This window comes from Oncorhynchus kisutch, linkage group LG22 (assembly GCF_002021735.2).
Source record: "Oncorhynchus kisutch isolate 150728-3 linkage group LG22, Okis_V2, whole genome shotgun sequence".
NCBI classification, from domain to species: Eukaryota; Metazoa; Chordata; class Actinopteri; order Salmoniformes; family Salmonidae; genus Oncorhynchus; species Oncorhynchus kisutch.
This window is the reverse complement of record NC_034195.2, coordinates 19,912,750-19,936,986: the sequence shown is the minus strand read 5'-3', so window position 1 is coordinate 19,936,986 and position 24,237 is coordinate 19,912,750. Positions and strand designations below refer to the sequence as shown.

General features: G+C 42.1%; 1 protein-coding gene across 1 annotated transcript in view; it reads right to left on the bottom strand.

Annotated features, from left to right (window-relative positions):
* Positions 1–24,237, bottom strand: part of agbl1 (AGBL carboxypeptidase 1) — a 150,901-nt gene that overhangs the window by 115,663 nt on the left and 11,001 nt on the right. Inside the window, exons 2-7 of the mRNA XM_020456014.2 lie at positions 19,748–19,818; positions 15,075–15,138; positions 14,759–14,905; positions 13,159–13,290; positions 11,215–11,308; positions 4,318–4,355 (exon numbers count right to left, since the gene is read on the bottom strand). Of these exons, the coding sequence (XP_020311603.1) occupies positions 4,318–4,355; positions 11,215–11,308; positions 13,159–13,290; positions 14,759–14,905; positions 15,075–15,138; positions 19,748–19,818 (546 nt within the window). The remainder of the gene's footprint in view (positions 1–4,317; positions 4,356–11,214; positions 11,309–13,158; positions 13,291–14,758; positions 14,906–15,074; positions 15,139–19,747; positions 19,819–24,237) is intronic.

Genomic DNA, 24,237 nt, shown 5'->3' with positions numbered 1-24,237 from the left:
CAGAGCTTGAGAGAATCTGCAGAGAAGAATGAGAAAAACTCCCCAAATACAGGTGTGCCAAGCTTGTAGCGTCATACCCAAGAAGACTCAAGGCTGTAATCGCTGCCAAAGGTGTTCAACAAAGTTCTGGGTAAAAGGTCTGAATACTTATGTAAATGTGATGTTTCTGGGTTTTTATTTTAAACATTTGCAAAAATGCAATTATGGGGTATTGTGTGTAGATTGATGAGGGGGGGGGGGGACAATTGAATCCATTTCAGAATAAGGCTGTAAACATAACAAAATGTGGAGAAAGTCAAGGGGTCTGAATACTTTCCGAATGCACTGTAGTTGTACTATAGTATATATTTATTGAGCAGCTATGCTTAACAATGCATTCTTGGCCTATTTATCAAGCCCACTGCGGTAATGTCAAGGATCTTGATCCTATGGCCAATGAGTGTTATTACTTTGACATAGAGAACTGTCTTTCTTGAAAGATGTGGAATACTGCATAACACACAGCGTGAGATGTCATGGTTGGAAAAATACATACTATTGCATTCAGTATCTGCAGGGTAAGCTTTTATCACAGCTCTCTAGAGATTTTTCTACCTGGTTTAATAGCAGTAGAAACACCCAAGTGTCCTCATTTCCAGCCTCATTACAATGAAACACAACAGAATGAAATAAACTTGAAACGTGAAGCACTTCCTCCTGTTGGCATCACTTAACTACCTCTCTGAAGCCCCTCTACTTCTCTTCAGTTATAATTTGGCAAGGCCTAACAGAAGGCAAAACATAGTATCCATCATATGTCCTCCAGATAGGCTTGACTGCTAAATGGATTCAAAGTATTGAGGGAGTTTGCAAACCTTTTTCAAATATTTATTCACACGTGACCTTTGCATCAATTTAGGTATTAGACACCACCTTAGTGTTATAGAAAAAGCTGTGTTGCATTTCCATTTCGTCTCTTGTCTGTTTACTCTCTAAGTCTGGGTAAATGTTCACTACAAGCAGCTGTATTAGCTATTCATATTCAAATTGATGCCGGCTGGTGCTTTTTTCCTCCGTGTCATGCTTCACCGTGCTTTTATTCAAATAACACAATAAGAGCATGCATCATCTTGGCACTGAGAGGCCAAATGAACAATAGTATAATGAACTGAAGTGTCGAAGTCCGATAAAAACACGATGTCATAATGATGCATTTTTTTGGGGGGAGAATAGATGTGAAATGCAGGAAGACTGCTTCAAAAGGGATGAGATGAGAAACTCAATGAGACGAGGGCAGTTTGTGTTACAATGCATGTAGGCTCCGTGACGATAGCACTGGGTAGAACAACTCGTTAAGATGAAGAATATGGTAAGAAGTCCAACTGGTATGATAATTAAGGTCTAGTGAGTGCTACAACGGCTACATAATTGAAGGAAAGACTGTTAGTCTAGCCAGCACTTGTGGAATGAACATTTTATTCGTAATCTAAGTTTAAAGGCACAAGCTATATAGCAATACTCTGGTTTTGTTTAGTTTCTGTAGCTAGCTGCGTGTTCAGTCTGGATGGTATAAACAGAAGCGTAAGTACATCTACTATTCACAATGGCCGTGAGCCTTTCTAGTGTTCAGTGAAGGGGAGGACAATGTGTATACTCCCATTGACACAGCTTGCTGATCTTTTAACAGAATGCATCCTTGTATCTGATGAGGAAACTGGGGCCTGGCCAATACCAACGCCAGAGCCAGAGCTACACTGATAGAGAATCTACAGTGCCACTGCAGTAGTCCACAGAGGACTGAGCTAGCGTTGAAGGTCAACTTGACATGGGTACTGTGACGTATGCTGGACTGGGGCAGCATGGGAAGTGCTCAAGTGCATCTCCCCACTACAGTGTCTAACAGATGATCACAGGAGATGGAGTGTAGTGTGGGGATTCTCTCACTAGTGCAAGAGCTCCCCCCTCTCTCTCTCTGTATCTCACTCTGGCGAGCAGGTAGCCTAGCAGCTAAGAGCTTTGAGACAGTAACCAAAAGGTTGCGGGTTCAAATCCCTAAGTCAGCAAAGGTGGACAAATGTTTTGTTCTACCCTTGAGCAAGGCAGCTAACCCTGAACAACAACAGCTCCCTGGGTTAAAATGATGTAGAGTAAGGCAGGCTTCACATCTCTCTGATTCAGAGGCGTTGGGTTATATGTGGAAGACACATTTCAGTTGTGCAACTGACTAGGTATCCCCTTTCCAACTCTCTCTCCCTCCTATCACCTCGATCTAGCCCTCTGCCAAACACAGCTTTCTGAAATGTTTTTTCTTTGCTCTCCCATGGGACAAGAGATCCACTTGGGGTGAAATGCATGCAGATGTATAGGAGCGGATAGGTAGGTACTGCATACAACAAAGCTAATTCACATAACTCCAATCACAGCCACAGGGACAGGTATGTATGCAAGCAATATGTCTTGCTGTAGGCCTATCTCATTATCCTAGAAAGGTTTATAAAAGGTTTGGTTTTCTAATCATATGGGGAGAGTATCATTTGAATTGAGATACTGTGTCAGAACAGCTGCCCAGAAATACCACATCAACGCATAGACTATGCGTAAGAGTGGAAGCAGCTCAAGCCTAGTTGAAATGGTAAAACATTGAAAATAAAGCTGCAAATTTTTTTTTATCTGGGACCTTCCTTTTCACATGTCAAGCCATCATTTGATACAGAAATATATTCTAGCCTACGACAACTAAATGTGTAGCACTGACTTAAAATGCACAGCCAACTGATCGTCAAACCATACCAGGAAGAAGGAGGTGAATTGTTCGATGGTTATCGACTACCTCTGACATCCCCCTTGAGAGAACAGGAAACCAGGAAAGTCAACAACAAAAAAACATCACAAAGAGTAATAAAGCTCCCTGTGGACTGCATAGACAAAGAGCAGCGACTGCACACTGGAAATTGCTGCTGAATGAAAGAGAATTAATTGCACCATCCCCGCCTAGGCGCACATCTTTAAAATAGGCTTCAGAGAGAACCAGGAGCCTAATGTTATTCACAAGTAGAATCGTTCAGCAACTGCAGTGCATCAACAGGTGCAGAGCCTGTATACACAAAGAGAGAGCTGAGGAGCTGAGTGAGGCACAGAGTCACACTGCCACCCACAGGTAGACCAGAACACCTCTCCCTGGCTGTTAGAACAGCTCAGAGCTGAGCAACCTCTCCCTGGCAGATTAATAGCTGAGCTTGTGTGTTTTTCATGCCTTTATGCATTTTGAATGCCCAGAGAAAACAGAATCTTAATTTTGTTGGAAGGGGGGAAAAAATGCTTCCCTCGATGATTAAAGGAAATAACGGTTCTGTTAAAGCACACAGGGAGTAATATTAACGTGATTTTTAACATTTACTACAATATCAATAGCTAATATAGCTTGTGTTATGAGCAAATATCCAGTGAGGGAGATGTGATATTAAATCAGTGTCTGACAAGCTGTAAAGTTGTGGAGAACCTCTATGTAATCATGCTATACTGACTGTGATTGTGTTTCAACTGAGTGAATCCGACTGGGAAGGGGTGCAAGACAACAAATCAATTCAATAATTTCATGAAGATGATCACTCTGAGGGCTAACACAGACATGGAGATTGGATGTGCACTATTATCACCCAAGAAGATGTGAGCTAAGTGAAAATGAAAAAGACTTGATCCCAATAGCATTGCTTGTCATATATGCATATTTCACCAATGCCTCTGCTAGTAGAATTGCTAAAACTGGTAATACATTTCATATCCATATTCAAGCCCCGGTCATAAAACAACTTCTTGGGTACTACAGAAGAACAGTCTCCTGTGTGCTCATCATTTTGAAAAAAGTAAATTGCCTGGAATATTATCACAATTATGTACAAAATGGCACTGAGCTAATTCACAGCTGGCTTCCCTATATCACTAAACCATATTTTGTGTATACGCTTCTATGCTTGCATAATATCAATAGTTATAAAACAACAATGGCTCGTAAACAGACTCGATAAAATGACCACGTTTGACCAGTTAATTAAGGGGTTTGATATCGAGAGAATAGATTCATTGTGTGGTCAAAACAAAGCCTGTGGCACAGATCATCTGGCACATTACCCGGCTGGAGTCGAGGCTCTCCAACACAAAATGCCACTCAATATTCCTCCCCATTATGATCCTGATTACTCCCATGGCCTTGAACTAGATCATCTGAGACAGCCAATAGCACAGTCGATTGGGATAGAACTATTCCAGACTGCTAGTATGGAAGGTAAGAGTTTATAAAGGGGAAAAAGGTATGAGTGAGAGGGGCTGAAGAATACTTACTTGAACATAAAAGTGCTGCCAGTGCATCGATTGCTGCCCTGCGAAAGAAAAGAGAAGTCATTTTTACATACAACAGTGATTAAGGGGCTGCTCTCCTTCTGCAGAATAAAACCAAGAAGATGGGCACCTCTCCAATATCCCAGTCAGCATTTTATAGTTTACATAAGCTCAGAGGCACCTGCTTTAGTAATGTCGAAATCCCTGTCACTGCAATCATAAGCATTTATTACCAGCAACAGAACTGCTGATTCAGGGTTGCAGACATATATTCTGCCACAACAGTGTGAACATAGATTAATTATGAATGTGGTTCTCTCTACATCCACATAAATCCTAACGTATAGCCCCCTGAATTAGGATGATGCAGTGGTGTGTTCTGTTGATCTAGAGCTGAGGTGAAGGGCATAAACAAGCCAAACAAAAAACAGTGTTGCATGCCGTCGCTGGGACACAGGAAATGTCATGCCAGTGAATTGTTGTCTGTTGATTGTCTTTGATCCACATTAAGAGGACACGTCTCCTGTGACATGTTCCATTATTAAGGATCAGCAGTGTGTGCTTCCCCTCTGATGAGTCCACATCAATGCCATTCACACAGTGTGTCATATGTAGCCTATTAAATTAATCAGTTACCATGCTCTCAGTTTTCCTAATACGCCACACCGTCTCCCTGTCTCAGACTCAAACTGAAACAGTTTAACACAGGCACCTAGCAGTGCTGTATATTAAAGAGCCCATGGGGATATCTGATCGGAGCGGTGAAAACGAATTATCCGGGCGATTTCTTCTACCTCGAAATCACATGAAAAATGGGACTAATTTCAGCCTGTTTGAACAAGGGTCATAATAAAGTTGTTCCTCACAGCTGTGGCTGTTGTTGTTTCTACGGGGAATACAACATGCCTCTGGACAGATCCATGATCACACACACACACCCTCTCACACAGAGGTGATCCTCAGAGGGGGAGAGAGTCTTGTTAATTTTGTCCTTGAAAAGCTTCTTGGTCATTAAGGCTTAGCTCATAGCCAAAGGTTAGCCCTGCGGATCGCCTCTCATCGACTACAGCTTGTTGTGTTGAAACCCAGCTGGCTGTGACATTGTCAGCCCTCAGTAATGTGGTTGCCATGCAGCCATACAGCACTGGGGCTCTCCCTATGGGTAAAAAGTGCTTATGGTGCACAGTCAACACTATCGGCAACAAAAAGGGAAATCTGGATATATTGCGTTTTCAATACCATGTTGGAGAAAGGCTATGAGGCCCAGTTCACTACATACTTGACTGATAAGCTTCTTCCTATTCCAACATGTGAACAAATAATGACATGTGTCAGAATTCCCATCAGAATCCAAGCTGGGAGCAGGGATCTCTGGTGCTGGACTGTTGATAGCAGGCACTACTAACAAATGTGTGTGTGTCTGGGTGCGTGTGACTGTCGCTTGTGTGCCTGTGTTTGTGCTTGGCCTGTGTGTGTTCTCTTGCATGTGTATGTGTTCGACTGTGTGCGTTAGTGTTTGCAAAGTATTATAACATTATGTCAAATTGAGTGAGAATGTCAGGTGTTCAAAATACACCCCCCCCCCCCCCTGCAGCCAAAGGCGGTAACAATTTACTTTCCATTTTACTTTCCACAGAAAGTGACTGCCAATACATATGCTCCCTGCCGTGATCCAACTCCATTAAACATGAGTAACCTACTTCCCTCTAAATGAGCTGCAGTGGAAAGTTTTGATGAATGCAGGTTCAGCAAGTTCCTCCTCTGCCCGGCGGACTCTCGCTTTAAGGCACACATTTAATTACAAACCTGAGCCAGGCAAACGTATGCAAATTGTTCAATTTGTGCAGACACGAAAAAGGTTTCGCTTTTTCAGGGATTCAGTTTTTAGAAAATGTAAAACCTCTCTTGCTCGTAGAGGGTAAAACTATTTTGAAATAAGACAAAAATAATGTTTGAATCTATAAGCAACAACACACCTTCTGTTTTGGGCTCTTGGCTTCACGGTGGCACCACAGTAGGCCCATGCACTTTAGCAGTACTCCTGAGTGAGGCTATACTTTGTTAAATCATAAGACACAGTTAGCGTAGATAAATTAGGAATTGAACTGTCCAAGTATACTACACTCAAACGTATGTATAGTACGCAAGTTCATGTTGAAATTGAGTGGTGGTCCATAGTCTGCAGTCATGCAAAGTGATGACAGAGTGAGTGATTTTATAGCAGTATCTGTGAACTAGACCCACTGGGCGCACACTGGTTTAATCAATGTGGTTTCAACATAATTGGTCAACATGTTGTGATGTGGGGCAGCAGGTAGGCTAGTGGTTAAGAGGGTTGGGCCAGTAAGTGAAAGGTTGCTGGTTTGAATCCCTGAGCAGACTAGGTCAAATATCTGCAGATATCCCCTTGGACAAGGCACTTAACCCTAATTACTATTGCATGTCATTCTGGATAAGATGACAATACGTTGGATTTGTTAAGGAGCCTGTTGGTCCTAGACTTAGTGCTCCGGTACCGTAGATGAAGGGGAGAAGACAGGATAAAGAAGGATTTTTAAGCATTGAGACATAGGTTGTGTATCTTTGCAAATCAAAGGGTGAATGGACAAGATAAAAGATTTAAGTTCCTTTGAACTGGGTATGGTAGTACGTAACAGGCGCACTGGTTTGAGTGTGTTAAGAACTGCAAAGGTGCTGGGTTTTTCACACAACAGTTTCCCTGTGTGTATCAAGAATGGTCATCCAGCCAACTTGACATAACTGTGGGAAGCATTGTAGTCAACATGGCCAGCATCCCTGTGGAACGCTTTCAACACCTTGTAGAGTTCATGCCCCAACGAATTGAGGCTGTTCTGAGGGCAAAAGGGGTGCAACTCAATATTAGCAAGGTGTTCCTAATGTTTTGTACACTCAGTGTATATTGGGTGATTTAAATTATTTTGTAATTTCATATTTGATTAGGCATATTTTATTTGACCTTGGTTCAATGCTGACAGTAAAACGGTATTTTTCAATTAACAGCATTGTTTCAACATCATGCCATAAACCCAAATAAAGATTGAAGTAAGTAATAAAAAGTGTCGATAGATTCCTGCCTGAACAGTGACTCCGACTGGTATACAAGGGGTAATACACTGCAGTGAGAACAAGTCTACCATCCAGATGCCTACCTCTAAGTATCAAATCAAATCCAATTTTATTGGTCACATACACATGGTTAGCAGATGTTAATGCGAGTGACATTATTTAAAGTGACTAGTGATACCTTAATTAAGTTTGTTTATTTAAGTGGCCATAGATTTGAGTCTGTATGTTGGCAGCAGCCTCTCTATGTTAGTGATGGCTGTTTAAAAGTCTGATGGCCTTGAGATAGAAGCTGTTTTTCAGCCTCTCGGTCCCAGCTTTGATGCACCTGTACTGACCTCACCTTCTGGATGATAGCGCGGTGAACAGTCAGTGGCTCGGGTGGCTGTTGCCCTTGATGATCTTTTTGGCCTTCCTGTGACATCAGGTGCTGTAGGTGTCCTGGAGGGCAGGTAGTTTGCCCCCGGTGATGCGTTGTGCACACCACACTACCCTCTGGAAAGCCTTGATGTTGAGGGCAGTGTAATTGCCATACCAGGCAGTGATACAGCCCGACAGGATGCTCTCAGTTGTGCATCTGTAAAAGTTGTGAGGGTTTTAGATGACAAGCCAAATTTCCTCAGCATCCTGAGGTTGAAGCGGCGCTGTTGCGCCTTCTTCCCCACACTGTCTGTGTCGGTGAACATTTCAGTTTGTCCGTGATGTGTACACAGAGGAACTTAAAATGTTACACCTTCTCCACTGCTGTCCCGTCGATGTGGATGGGGGGGTGCTCCCTCTGCTGTTTCCTGAAGTCCACGATCATCTCCTTTGTTTTGTTGGCATTGAGTGAGAGGTTATTTTCCTGACACCACACTCTGAGGGCCCTCACCTCCTCCCTGTAGGCTGTCTCATCGTTGTTGGTAACCAGGCCTACCACTGTAGTGACGTGTGCAAACTTGATGATTGTGTAGGAAGCGTGCATGGCCATGCAGTCATGGGTGAACAGGGAGTACAGGAGAGGGCTGAGAACGCACCCTTGTGGGGCCCCAGTGTTGAGGACCAGCGGGGTGGAGATGTTGTTTCCTACCTTCACCACCTGGGGGCGGCCCGTCAGAAAGTCCAGGACACAGTTGCACAGGGTCTCATGCTTAATGATGAGTTTGGAGGGTACTATGGTGTTAAATGCTGAGCTGTTGTCAAAGAACAGCATTCTGACATAGGTATTCCTCTTGTCCAGATGGGATAGGGCAGTGTGCAGTATGATGGCGATTGCATCGTCAGTGGACCTATTGGGGTGGTCAGCTAATTGGATTGGGTCTAGGGTATCAGGTAGGGTGGAGGTGATATGGTCCTTGACTAGTCTCTCAAAGCACTTTATGATGACAAAAGTGAGTGCAATTGGGTGATAGTAATTTAGTTCAGTTACCTTAGCTTTCTTGGGAACAGGAACAATGGTGGCAATCTTGAAGCATGTGGGGAAAACAGACTGGGATAGGAATTGGTTGAATATGTCCGTAAACACACCAGCCAGCTGGTCTGCGCATGTTCTGAGGATGCAGCTATGTATGCCGTCTGGGCCGGCAGCCTTGCGAGGGTTAACACGTTTAAATGTTTTACTCACGTTGGCCACGGAGAAGGAGAACCCACAGGCTTTGTTAGCGGGCCGTGTCAGTGACACTGTATTGTCCTCAAAGCAAGCAAAGAAGTTGTTTAATTTGTCTGGGAGCAAGACATCGGTGTCCGCGACGGGGCTGGTTTTCTTTTTGTAATCCGTTATAGACTGTAGACCCTGCCACATACATGTTTTAGCCATAGAATTGCGACTCTAATTTGTCTCTATACTGACGGTTTGCTTGTTTGATTGCCTTGCAGAGGGAATAGCTGCACTGTTTGTATTCGGTCCTGTTTACGGTCGCCTTGCCATGATTAAAAGTTGTGGTTTGCGCTTTCAGTTTTGTGCAAATGCTGCCATCAATCCACGGTTTCTGGTTAGGGAAGGTTTTAATGGACACAGAGGTTGTGACACTTGCTAATAAACTCTCTCACCAAGTCAGCGTATACATCAATGTTGGTGTCTTAGGCTATCCGGAACATATCCCAGTCCATGTGATCGAAGCAATCTTGAAGCATGGAATCCGATTGGTCAGACCAGCTTTGTATTGACCTGAACATGGGAGTTTCCTGTTTTAGTTTCTGTCTATAGGCTGGGAGCAACAAAACGGAGTCATGGTCAGATTTGCCGAAGGCAGGGCGGGGGAGGGCTTTGTATGCGTCGCGGAAGTTCGAGTAGCAATGATCCAGAAAGCTACCAGCTCTTGTCGCGCATTCGATATGCTGATAGAATTTAGGAAGTATGGTTCTTAGGTTAGTTTTGTTAAAATCCCCAGCTACTTTAATGCAGCCTCAGAATGTATGGTTTCCAGTTTACTAGAGTCTAGGGAAGTTCTTTCAGGGCTGACGAGGGATCTGCTTGGGGGGGATATACACAGCTGTGACTATAATCGAAGAGAATTATCTTGGAAGATAATGCGGTCGGCATTTGATTGTAAGGAATTCTAGGTTGTGTGAACAAAAGGACTTGAGTTCTTGTATGTTATTGTGATTACACCATGAGCCGTCAATCATAAGGCATACTCCCCCGCCCTTCTTCTTACCAGAGAGATGTTTATTTCTGATGGTGCGATCCGTGAAGAAACCGGGTGGCTGTACCGACTGTACTGACAACATATCCCGAGTGAGCCATGTTTCCGTGAAACAGAGAATGTTACAATCTCTGACGTCTCTCTGGTTGGCAACTCGTGCCCAGTTTCGTGCATCTTGTTGTCTAGAGATTGGACAGTAATATGCTCTGAATCGGTGGATGGTGTGCTCGCCTTCTGAGTCTGACCAGTAGGCGGCTCCGTCTGCCTCTCCTGCGGCAACCATGTTGTTTTGGATCGGCCTCTGGGATAAGATCGCATGTCCAGGGTGGAGGTCCGAACAAAGGATCCACTTCAGGAAAGACATATTCCTGTTCGTAATGATGGTAAGTTGACATCGCTTTTATATCCAATAGTTCTTCCCGGCTGTATGTAATAACACTTGAGATCTTCTGGGCTAACAATGTAAGAAATAATACATTTAAAAAAATTATAACTGCATAGTTTTCTAAGGAACTGAAGCAAGTACCATGCTCAGCTTTGGAAACAAACTGCGCTCAATTCAGCTGAGCTATCATGTCAGCACATTTAGACATTGATTAGCTTCCATACAATTTTGCATATACTACCTAAATAAAATTGAATCATTTAAAGTACTTCCTATAAATTTTCTTCAACAATCTACATGTGAAAGTACATTTGAAATTAAGTTGCATTTATGAACGCTAAGTTCATCTGATTTACTGTCATTCATCCATGGTTGATTGGATCTTCGGAAGATTAGAAGTAGTTACCATTAGCACTATAAATAGAATGCCAAATTCATGATATTATTAATAAACTTTTACCATGAGTAAATCTTCAATAAACATTACACCTCTCGTGCGACAATCATTTATTAGGCCAAAGCCTATTGATAAGGACACTAAGATTGTTAAATATTGCCTAACCACAGAGAATAATTTACAGCACTTCAGCAGAACTTATGGTTAAATCTTGGGCTATAAATCATATAGAGTACAGTATTTGATTCACCCAGCACTTGGTTAGTCTCATTTTCAGTGCGATCTGATCCGTCCGTGATATGTGTAGTGCTTAGAGAATGCAACGGTGGGTATACTGTAGAGCTCTGGCTGTAGCTGTGGCATGTCTCTGGCACAGCCAATGACAGGTGGACATGATATACGATACTCACTTGACGGTGCGTTTGTGCCTCGTAGTGTGAGGGGGTATCAGTCTGAATATAACGTCCAGGCCTCGGTTTTGTCCCAGCAGCGTAGCTGTGGTGACTGAAAGAAATATAAATGCCATTGATAATTGCATTCAATGGCTAGTGCTAATTCATGACGTTTCTCCCTGTTCAATTCCTTACGAGTCCAGAGTGGAAATCTACTGGCTTCATGGGAATTTCAAGAGACTTCAACTTCAACCAAAATTCTAACTTCCACCACATAGTTTAGGTTTGCTTACTGACAAAACTGTTCTATTTACAGCGCCTACTGAAAGTCTACACACCCCTTGCAGAATCTTCCCACTGGGCACAGATGTCAGTTCATCGTCCAGTTTGGATTTACATTTGGTTGTCGACAAACGTGAATTCAAAGTGAAATCAACCAAAAATGTCACCTCGCCATTGGATTTAAGTTACAAGTTGGTTCAGCATAAACACATTGAATCTTTGGGTTGAAACAACGTTGAATCAACCAGTTTTTGCAGAGTGTGTTCACATTTGCTGCCTTAAAATGTTATCAAAAAGAGATGAAATGGTTTTCTTTTTTCCTATCAATCTACACAACCTAGTCCACATTTTCAAACTGAAAGTAAAATGATATAATGTTTCCAAATGATTAAGAAATACAAAATGATGATGCATGTTTTCACAGCCCAGAGTTAATATTAGTGGGAGCACCATTACAGCTGGGATTAATTCTGTAGGCCTATGCCCTTTAGCAGTACTACGAAGACACTACAGCCTCTCCTGAGTGAGACTCTTAGGACATCATATGTCCATTGTTTTTGAAAAATTGCTTAAGCTCTGTACATTTGGTTGGGAATAAGCGATGGGCAGAAAACCTTGTCTCTGATTTTCAGCTCATTTAAGTCAGGACTGAGATGAGACCACTCAGGAAAGCTCAACACCTCTTGGAAAGCCATTCTGGTGTGTCTTTGGCATGAACATTTGTGTAATTGTCTTGCTGAAAAATACAACTCCATCCCAGGGTTTCAAAAGACTGAGGCTGGTCTTCCTTGATCTTTTTACTGGGCTTTGCTCCTTCCATATTTATTTAGATCGTGACAAGCTCCCCAGTCCCTGCCAATGACAAGCATACCCTTAACATGATGCTGCCACCATAATACTTAAAAAAATACATATATCCATCATTAAATTCCCAAACAAATGTACTGAGCTTGAGCAATTTTGATGAATAAAAGGACATATGTTGCCTTAAGAGTTCAATTCTAACGAGAGTTCAATTCTAACAAGAGTCCAATTCTAACAAGAGTCCAATTCTAACAAGAGTCCAATTCTAACAAGAGTCCAATTCTAAATGACTCACAGCTACAATGGCTGCCAAAGGTGCTTCCACCAAGTGTTAACCCTGGGGTGTGAAGACACACGCAATCAATAGTTCCTCCTTTTGTATATTGTAGTAATTTGGAAAATGTCCTATCATTTTTCTTTCCCTTTGGATTAGGCTGGGTAGATCAATAGGGGAAAAACTCTAATTGAATCCCTTTCATAATTACATTTTAAGGCAGCAAAATTGGAAGATTGTGGAGAGTCTGGACTTTCACCAGCGACAGTATAAGCGACTCACTGACAGTTTACAGTCATCATAAAAATCAGACCTTGTGACCATGTTGTTTCATCATTTCACATTTCACTGGTCAATATTTGGATACAGTATGGTTTCATTAAATCGTAATTACTATCCTAAATGAAGGGCACCAGCACATCTGCACTCAAGTCAAATATGTGGCGCCTCTTCAGAATGTAGACCTCCTCCATACTCCCTGAACTCACAGAGTCCCATAGAGATCGTTGTATTAATTCTGGATACTGTTGACATTGAGAGTAAATCACAAACCAGACAAAGCAGTGAAGTGTGATTGAAGCTTTAAGGGGTTATTGACCTACCAGAGGAGCAGAAAACCTGGAGGACCCAAAGGCAGGCTGCCGTCCTCCTGGTGTGTTTTACATTCTGTTTCAGCAGAGTCAGAGTTGGCAGCACAGCCTCCGCCTTCTCTGCCTTCATCCCAATACGACGGTCTGATCGAGACACACATAAACACCACAGACAAGCAATCAGTAACCCTCAGATCTAATGATAACTGACCACCCACTGACACTGTTTACACCAGTGCAAATGTTTGCACAGTTATTTTTCAGAGAAAATGAAACATTCTATGAGGTAGAAAAACAGATCAAATGAAGATAAAGATTTGATTAGTATAATTAAAACAGTTGTAGGCCTATGTGGTTTGCTTATTTTATCCGCCACTTAAAAATAACAAGAAAACACTTCTCATTGTGAATCACCATAATGAAATGAATTCATGAATAAAAGCTGCTTGGGCGCACGAGGACAATATTTTCACTGAATGATATGCAATCCAAATACGCTATTAGATTGTCTATCTGCTTGAATGATTTCTCACTGCTTTTACACATGTGAATTGCCTGGCGGTTTGTGGAGTGGAATAGATCTGGTATGATTTTCTACTAATCACTGACACACAACCATGCTTAACCAGGCACACAAATCCTAGTTTATGATACAACATTACAGCAATTACAGTGGAAAAACCACTTAGACCAACGTTCAAACGCGTCACTGGCTTTATTGGATATTGCATCAGCATTCAAAGCTGGCATTTTAGTGATCGGAGGACACCCGTTAAATGTGAAGAGTCCAGTCAAAGACACCCATTAGATGACTGACTGCACTATGCTCTATAGAGAAGAGAGAAAAGGCTCACCGGGCCCTGAAGTACAGGGCAAAGCTTGGCTTTTACTGGAACGCAGGTGAGACCAATACAACTATATGTGCTGTTTAGCAGTAACATCATGAAGCAGGTGTGAAAGTAAAGAGTTGTGGGATCTAATTCAAGTAGTAATACAATCACATTGATCGATTATATTGCACAGCACCATATAAATTGACCATTGCTTCTCATTCTTGTCAAAATAGCTTGAGACCAAAATGGGTTTTTAGAAACCAGCTGATGCTGTTGATACCGGTTACCATAAATCCTTCATTAGCTTGGGTGACAATGAACATTGCAATGTATATGAATGGAGAAAGCTTCTCCTACTCATACAAGTGGCCACATGCCACTTGTGACGATATGAAGGTATGCATCCATGTCAGTGAAGCTTTGTCAGATAATGGATAACACGGATAACAGTCAGATGGACCTGTCGGCCTTTCTATTAAAAGCTGACGGACACCTCGGCCAAGGAGGAGAAAGCCATGATATCTCCATTATTTGATGTGGACTCACTTCCTGTTGACATTCTAAGACGGTAACTAAGAAAATCATCAAGCTACCCACTGTGTTGAAAGGTTGAGATCTACAGACCGTTTGACAACCTCTTACGACAACATGCAGTATAACTGAGACAAATAGCCATGTACTTTCATGACAACCGCTAAATAATGACATCTCCAAATATTGTATCACTTCACGTTCTTGTAAACTATATTTCCACTCCGATCTGTCAGTTGGAGCCTCACCTCTGTGTCCGACCTTGGCCAGGAGGTGTAGCAGGGGGAGGAGGATGGTGAAGTTGGGGGAGAAGGTCCTGGCTGTGGTCACCAGGGCGCTTAGGAGGGCCTCGCTGCCCCCCTTCGAGATCATGTAGGTGATCCGTCTGTCTGTGCCTGGAACACACACACACAGACACACACACACACGACACACACACAGACACACACACACAACTAAACCAAAGAAGGGTAGTAGACTGTAGCTCTCTAGGGGGAGTAGACGTACCGTAGCATTTTATCTGCATGGAATTACTATGAATCTGAATCAACAACAGAGACTCACCAGCTGAAAGCAGCTCATCCAGCACATTGAGGATATTGAGGGTGCTCTCAATGTCCCCTGCATTCTGTGGGGAGAAGAGATCAACACTATGTCAAAACCTCAGCCAGGCTGCTGCTGTTGTTTTCTGTAGTGTTGGCTGTAGAGTGGCAACTCGAACGAGAGAACTGTCATTGGCATTGTTGTTATATTTAACTATGTGACCATGCTCTCGACTGGCAATGCAAATGCATTTCCCAAGACCCAGCTGGGGAGCTTTGACTCAGACGTCTAATTTTGAGGATGAATTAGGTGGTGAGATCACTTAGGTCACAACAACACAGCGTGGGTCCCAAATACTGCAGCAGGCCCAGGTGCAGGAAACCGAATGCCCCAAGCCCAGCAGGGGCTGTGGTGCTGTGTTTAAAAGCAGCAGCAGATGACAGCCTTTCTGTATGGGGGGCACTAATCCCCAGAGAGAAGTCCCAAATCGCACCCTTTCATTATATAGTGCACTACTATGGGCCCTGGTAGTGCACTACATAGGGAATAAGGTGCTATTTGGTATCTCTGTAGACAGACAGCACCTAAACAGGCATGGTGATGAGGTGCGAATGGATCACCTACACGATTCAGGCCCAGACTTTGACATTTATAGCTGAGAGAATTCCTGTATGATAACAGGCAGGGAAAATATCGGCCTATACCGTATGTGCTGAGAAGGGCTAACTTTGTTAGACAGGTGGCAGTATTATTATTTGATTGGGATGACATATTTACATATGGACAGGGATAAGGTGGAAGCTGCGGACTCAAAGCTTAATAGTTGACGAGGTGTCGACTGACGGACTGGAAAACTGGAAAAATCTAAGAACCGTAAAGAAGGCTGAAACGCTGGTTCTTCAATACGCAAAGGAAGACATTATTGAAGGATTGTACAGTATGTATGCACCTCTTTAAAAGTACAGAACCGAAAGAAATGAAAACAAATCACTAATCAATATTCCGAAAATAAACACTGTGAGTACAGCATTCTGAAAAACTACAAGGGAAGACAATAACAGAACATATGAAATGATCTAGGGAAACTACTACAATGACCTTGACATTTAACAGTGCAGAAGATAGAGTCTCTGTTGGCCTTTCTGCGTGCATACTCTACGACAGGTGTTGTCACAGAGGGAATAAGAGACAGGACCCAACACCCAACAGAGGTGATCTATTACAGCTGAGCTGACATAAGGTGTAGCTGTGCAGAGCCATGTCTTTCTGTCACATGCACTTCAGAAGACCTTAGAATTGATGGTTGGTGGCCATTGGTTTCATTAAGAACTACTGACATTGGCATACTGTTACTCTCCATGTCTCTATCACATCAGATCAGACAATTATTTGTTTTACCTTTATTTAACTAGGCAAGTCAGTTAAGAACAAATTATTATTTACAATGATGGCCTACCCTAGCCAAACCCTAGCCCAGACAACACTGAGCCACCCTATGGGACTCCCGATCACCACCGGTTGTAATTCAGCCTGGAATTAAACAAAGGTCTGTAGTGACGCCTTTAGCATTGAGATGCAGTGTTTCACCTGTCCTTGTGCTTGTCTCCACCCCCCTGCAGGTGTTGCCCATCTTCCCTTTTATCCCCTGTGTATATATACCTGTGTTCTCTGTCTGTTTGTTGCCAGTTCGTCTTGTTCGTTCAAGCTTACCAGCGGTTTCCTGTCAGGTCCTATTGTTTCCCAGCCTTTCTTTGCTGGCTCTCCCTGTTTTAACCTTTGCCTGTCCTGACCCTGTACCGGCCTGCCTGACCTCTCTGCCTGACCCTGAGCCTGCCTGCCGTCATGTACCTTTGCTCCACCTCTGGATTACTGAACCCTGCCTGTCCCTGACCCTGAGTATGCTTGCCGTCATGTACCTTTGCCTACCCTGGATTTTCGTCCCCTGCCTTCCTTGACCTGTCTTTGTCTGCCCCTGTTTGCTACAATAAACATTGTAGCAAACAGGGGCGGCAGGGTAGCCTAGTGGTTAGAGCGTTGGACTAGTAACCGGAAGGTTGCAAGTTCAAACCCCCGAGCTGACAAGGTACAAATCTGTCGTTCTGCCTCTGAACAGGCAGTTAACCCACTGTTCCTAGGCCGTCATTGAAAATAAGAATTTGTTCTTAACTGACTTGCCTAGTTAAATAAAGGTAAAATCAAATAAAAAATAAATTGCTACTTTGACAGTCTGCACCTGGGTCTTACGTTGATCCTTTATACTCTTACTGAACAAGAATATAAACACAACATGTAAAGTGTTGGTCCCATGTTTCATGAGCTGAAATAAAAGATCCCAGAAATATTTCATACTGTACACACAAAAAGCTTATTTCTCTCACATTTTGTGCACATATTTGTTTACATCCCTGCTAGTGAGCATTTCTCCTTTGCCAAGATAATCCGTCCACCTGACAGGTGTGGCATACCAAGAAGCTGATTAAGTAGCACGATCATTACACAGGTGCACCTTGTGCTGGGGACAATAAAAGGCCACTCTAAAATGTGAAGTTTTGTCACACAACACAATGCCACAGATGCCTCAGGTTTTGAGGGAGCATGCAATTGGAATGCTGACTGCAGGAATGTCCACCAGAGCTGTTGCCAGCTGATTAAACTGAGTATTTCTGTCTGTAATAAAGCCCTTTTGTTGGGAAAAACTCATTCTGATTGGCTGGGCCTGGCTCCCTAGTGGGTGGACCTATGCCCTCCCAGGACCACTCATGGCTGCACCCTTGCCCTGTCATGTGAAATCCATAGATTAGCGCCTAATGTATTTATTTCAATTGACCTTCTATGAACTGTAACTCAGTAAAGTCATTGAAATTGTTGCATGTTGCGTTTATATTTTTGTTCAGTATATGACATGAATATATTAATTACTGGTGCTAGCAATACAGGCACCAACAGCCGCACACCAAGGCCAGTGTATTTGTGAGACTAGCCACTTAATGATAACAGTTGGTGACTGCTACTTTGTGGGGGGCGACACTTTGTCTCCGGCTAAGCATTGGAATTAATGGTGTTGTCAGTGTGCTCTATCATAATTCATTACCAGATCAGGATACATGGCTGGGAAGTGGATCAGATATCGAATTAATATTTATTACTTAAATTAAGAGAGAACCTACTGTCTACTTCGGTCAAAATAAAAATACTGTTTCTACCAACAAGCATGGTAAACATTGTAATATTAAAAAAATACAAAGTTGTCCATTTTTATATAAGAATACAAAGTTGTTTATGTTTATGTTGTTTATGTGTTGTTTACATTTGAAATACAGTTGGTTATAACGCAATTCTATTTTCATACTATTTTCTATTTTCATACTATTTTCTATTTTCATACTATTTTCTATTTTCATACTATTTTCTATTTTCATACTATTTTCTATTTTCATACTATTTTCTATTTTCATATAACATATAACAGCTTTGATATAATCTAAAATGTAATTACTTACAAACTCGTGGGGGAAAAAAACAAATAGTCTACCAACATGCTTGACAACTGTGGTTCAACAGAACCAAATGCATCAACAGCACCAACAACATAACATTATGAAACTGGTTTTAAATGTGGATCCTGACAACCGCAGTACAGAGGGATCAGCTGCATTCACTGGGCTGTAGATAATATCTCACACACCATCCGTTCTATATTGTAATCCTCTGCTCCTCTCCCACCAGAACAGCTACAGTATAGCTAGCTATCCCCACTGACATCTGCCCGCCAGCTTTCTGCCGGCCTTCATACAGCTGGTCATGCATTTCACTTCACAAGCTTTTTCATACACAAGTTAATGTCATGTAAACTGCACAAACTGATTTATGAACTAGTTTAGCTACTTTAAATAAAGTGGGCACAAACCAATATTGGAAAATGTTTTTCACCATTTATTTAATTCAGTTAGGAGTGTATAAATTACAGGATTCTCGACACTGACTAACAGTACACTAAAATACTACGACTATACAATATACTAACATTTAAATGGAAATGTGTTTACCATCTCATAAAAATGATTTGAACACAATCTAAATTTACACAGTAAGCTACATTATTAGCTGTCTGTGTAATACTAGAGTGATCTATGCCCGGTGCTAATTTATACGAACAGTAGCTGTTTGGCAAGTGAAAGTTGTGAACATGTTTCCAGGTAATAGTTTCTGGGTATTGATGCTTATGATCACCATTCTGAGACCTTGGAACTATAAGGTTCTATCTGCAAAAATAGAATTCTGAGATAATTGGCCTTAAAGTTCCCGAACCCTCATTGGTTTGAATGGTGTCAGTGATTTGTATTTAGTATTCTTTTGAACTTAACAACATGAATTGGGGGGTTTAGAGTACTATATACAGTAGGTAGAGAACATTGAACAGAACAAGGCTATGTCATTAACTACATTTTGACAAAAATGTAGATAGAACCTTATAGTCCCAAGCTCTCCATTTATCTTCCTCTTTCAGCTCTACGGAGAAAGTGCGTGCTGCTAGCCTAGCGTCCCTTTCCCGTCAGTCAGCAGATCCCCCTGCCCACTTTATTTGGAGCGTTCCACTTTAGACTGCCATATCAGCGACCGTGAGCAAACAGAGACACAGTCACACAACGTGACAGGCACACACATACACAGTCCCAGACCCAGTGTGTTCCTACCTGCAGAGTAGACAGGAGAACCTCTAGTCCGCTGGAGCTGCCGGGGGCTGCCATGCTGGCCCGTACTCGCTCTGAAGGTACACAGGGGAAACAGAAAGGAAGATCAGGCTAGAATCAAGCCCACCTCACACACACACACAGACCCAGCCAAGGAGACTATCAGCAGTAGCAGCGACACACAGTCTCCTTGTGGCTTAATTTAACAAGGAAGCCTAGTGGAGCTGTGAGAGAGGGGCGTTCAGCTGCAGGCTGAAACTCTATCTCCACGGATAAATCCCTGTGCTCCATTTGTTGCTGGACGTTGAGATGAGTTTCCTATAAAAAAAAGGCCTGACAAGACTCAGGGATTAAACAGAGCCCTGCATTCCACAGGAGGCCGCCCTAGTTTAGGAAAACACACAGGGGCTAGAGAGAGGAGTGTGTGTGTAGTTAGAATGTTTGGGTGGAGGGGGGTGTGTGTGTTGGGTGGAGGGGGGAGCTTGACCAGACAAATGGGAAACAAAACAAAACACAACTGTCTATCATCCATGTTAATAGTTAGTGTTTCGTCAGATGCATTTAAAAACTTTCAGGATGTTGGTTAGTAACTATAGACTGCCACAGAGTCATAATACCCATAAAACCTGGCGGTCTAACAGGGAAATGGTTCAAATTGTTTTTCCACCATTAACATTTCCCATAAGGGATTTTAGAAACACTTCAAATAAGGGCTGTGTTTTGTGTAGGCATGGTGTTTTGATAACCATGTAAATCTCTCTCGTACAAGGTGACTTTTATCAACATATTCGGCTGTACTTGTGCCTCAAAAAAACGAAATACTAATTAAGTGCTAATGTGGCTATCATAAAGAACTATAAATGCCATGATGATCTGGACGAGACTGCTGAATCAAGGCAAAGGTAAGAATCTCTGGATTAACTATCTAATGTTAGCTAAATGTAGTAATGCATAAATTAGCTACATTTCATTAAATGGAACATTCTGTAAACTGACCTGTGCAAGTTTTAAATTGACCCAATACCTGTGAGCAAAGTTGTCAGATAGCGATGACGTGCATGAGCTTGCAGGGATTGTAGTTTTCCATGGTGTCTACTTTGATGCAAATTAGTATTTTTGAATCTGAGAGAGCTGAATATATTGATAAAAATCACTTTGTCCGAGAGAGATTTATTTCCCTGCCTGACCGCTAGGTTTTATGGGTATTATGACACCTCCACTGTGGGGCTCTATTGAAGCTAACATGAATGACACAATGAGAACATGAAAGACATTACACCTACCCTTTCACTTTGAAACTATGGTAAAAGCGTCAGTTTTGTTTTCAAATTTTGCAACACTAATGAACAATAGGTCACACACATCCAGTGGTAACAACTATTTAATAAACAGCCACACAACCAACACATTAAGGTTTAATAGGAGATACAAACGCCACACGGTATTTAACTGCTTATTATAATGCTTAGTCTATTCACACTTACAGGGGATAAATGTCTCACATGCATAGTGGCATTTCAAATTTTCCACAGGCAGAGTGTGATTGGCGTCGGATTATTTGTGTTTGGGAAATATCATGTAGTGTGAACGGCGTCATGGGGATAGAGTGGTCGAGCTAACCACAGCAAACAACAAGGACACATTACAGTAGCAGATAGTTTATTAAACAAACAATTTGCTTAAATTGGAGATAGTTGTTAGGCAAGGGAAATCAACAATGAAGGAAAATTATTCCTCAATATTGTTTTCCATTGCTGTGTTAGATGAATTCATTTGACCTGATTCAAATTTGATCTGCTGGTGTCAACCTATTTATGATTATCCACATAATGCAAGGTCTCTGCATACCTAACTCTTTAACAGAAATGTGAGTGACACATACAGTGACATACAGAAAAAGACTGAGAACGTTCTGCTTTAAGAAACGTTGCAAGCAACACATTCAGTGCTAAATGCTGTTCCACAAGTGGGCCAACAGGGCCAGCAGGGCCCTCGGTGAAGATACTGTTACGAAAGCCCAAGCTGGACACGTTCTCATGAGAACGATCATACAAAGGTGAAGTGTCCTTGCTTTTGAAAACTGATACTCTTCTTCTTTAGGTTTCCCTTACGTTTACAGTGGTTGGGATTGACACGTCTTTGGCTCAAGCCCTAGTGAAGAGGGCAGCGTCTGGGTAGAACGAGGGGAGGGGAGCGACAATGGAGCCAATCAGGCAAACTCAAGCGCAGTTGGTGGGCTGACAGAGAAATCATCGCCTCAAATTGTACACACTGGCTTCTTCTAAAAACAAACTCCCTTTAAAGGCCCACAGGAAGAGAATTCTTTCCCTATGACATTGGCCATCCTCCCCAAGCCCTGGATCATCTTTATAGAGCTCATTAAAATGTCATATAACGATGGTGTTTCATCAAATCATATGACAACACTGTAATGGGTCCTATTCCTCCTCAAAACCCCATCAGTGTTTGGCTATGGAGAACAGAGTGAGTATGTATGAGCTGAGCTATTTTTACCGTGTGGATTCGAGAAAGGATGGACAGGAGAGGCTGTAAATTATGAGCGATGACAGCAGGGTATGTCAAGAGGAACTTTCTGGCACTAACGGATGAATGGAACATGGTGTTCACTCTGAAGGAATATATGCAATGCTGAGGATAATAACGATCTGCTGTTAGTTTAGGGAAACCCACTCACCAGTTCTAGGACACAAACACAACCAGAACAGAACCGTAAACAAGGCCGGTTCTAGGGGGTTCAGGGTTGGGCATTGCCCACCCAAAATGTCATGTTGCAGTAACCAAGCATGAAACAGACAAAAAAAATGTCTGACTGCCCACAAGGATTTATCATCCTGACTGTAAATTATGCAATGTGACACAACGAACGGCACGTAAACTTTCAAACGTACTATCATGTCACCATCTTCACTCTCTCTCTCTCTCTACCTTTCAGTACCCCGGTTTTCACATTTGCTGTGTTATTGAGTGCTGAGAGAGGTCTTAGAGCATAGTATTTAGCCTTTATTGAGTATAAGGCCTTTGATACTTTGAGCTATCTAACAACCCACATGGTGATTCTTCACGAAACCAGGACTAAAAAGGACCATGATTTAATCCATAGAATGGTCCTTAGAAGGAAGGATTGCTGACCTATACTTGACATTTGTATCTAAAATCATAATTAGGAAATATTTAATTGAAGTTAGAATATTTCTGACATTCTGGCATTACCCAGGCCTCCTTCAAGACTTCATAATGTTTCCTATGTACTGTATGTGCTACAAAGTAAGTATTGGTGTCATATGAAGCTTGCTCTGTAACATGAGTAGTATGTCGATTTCACAAACAATTTTCTTACATTCATTTCTGAATATGGACAAATCTAAATAGGAATCCCCCCATAGGCCTACCGTTGATGTGTCATTGGAGAGCACACAAAGAATCAACTGTTTAATCAACTGCTTTTATCTCAGTTGTTTGACTGGCTTTAGAATTGTTTTTCTATGACCACTGTAACATTGAAGGTCAACCTCTACGTCCAGACTTGAGTTTTTTTCAGAGCTACTGTCACAACCACTACAGTACACAGCACAGTCATGATCTCCTAGAAGACATCGTCCAGACAGACCGATGTCTAGGGAAACAAGGTGCTGTGTGCTCTGATAGCGGTGACCGAGATCCAACTCAAGGCTAGAGGATGTGTACGGCGCTGGCTGATCAAACAGGGAGGCTTAGCTTACCCATCCTCACCAAAGATGAGTGACGAATGGCTAAGATGTTCTATAACGCCATATGGATTTCAGCTGTTCATCAGAGGGTACATTTCCTTAGATGTTGCTTGTTATTGAGCTAAAATAAGACTTGAACCAATGATGTCAGTCATTATGGTCAATGTTTAATAGTCTTTGATGGACCACTTTGAATTTGGTGGGCATTAGATATCAAATACTTTTCTGGATTGGCATTAGATATCAATAGAATAAATCAGAGTCTAAAAACCTATTGTTAGCATGTCAAACCTTATGATAATGTCCTGAAGAGTGGCTCTTCTGGGTTTACCGTTTTTTTCTATAATATATACAGAACTTTAGCTGCTTAACTTAGGAAATTAATACGAATTTATGGAAATTATTTAAATTATCAAACTGTGGACAGGTAGTATTTATAGTATTTCAGGAGGCGTATAAACTTTCATATCCATTTTCTATTTAAAAGACATGTCATGTCTTGGGAACACTTTGCATAGTTTCACAGTGGGGGGCTTGGAATGCTCGTATGGCTTGCCCATATGGTCCCTATTGTACATGGAACAAAAATATAAATGCAACATGCAACAATTTCAAAGATGATTAGGCCCTAATCTAATGATTTCACATGTCTGGGAAAACAGATATGAATCTGTTGGTCACAGATACCTTAAAAAAAGTAGAGGCATAGATCAGAAAACCAGTCACTCCTCTTTCACAGAGTTCACATAGAGTTGATCAGGTTGT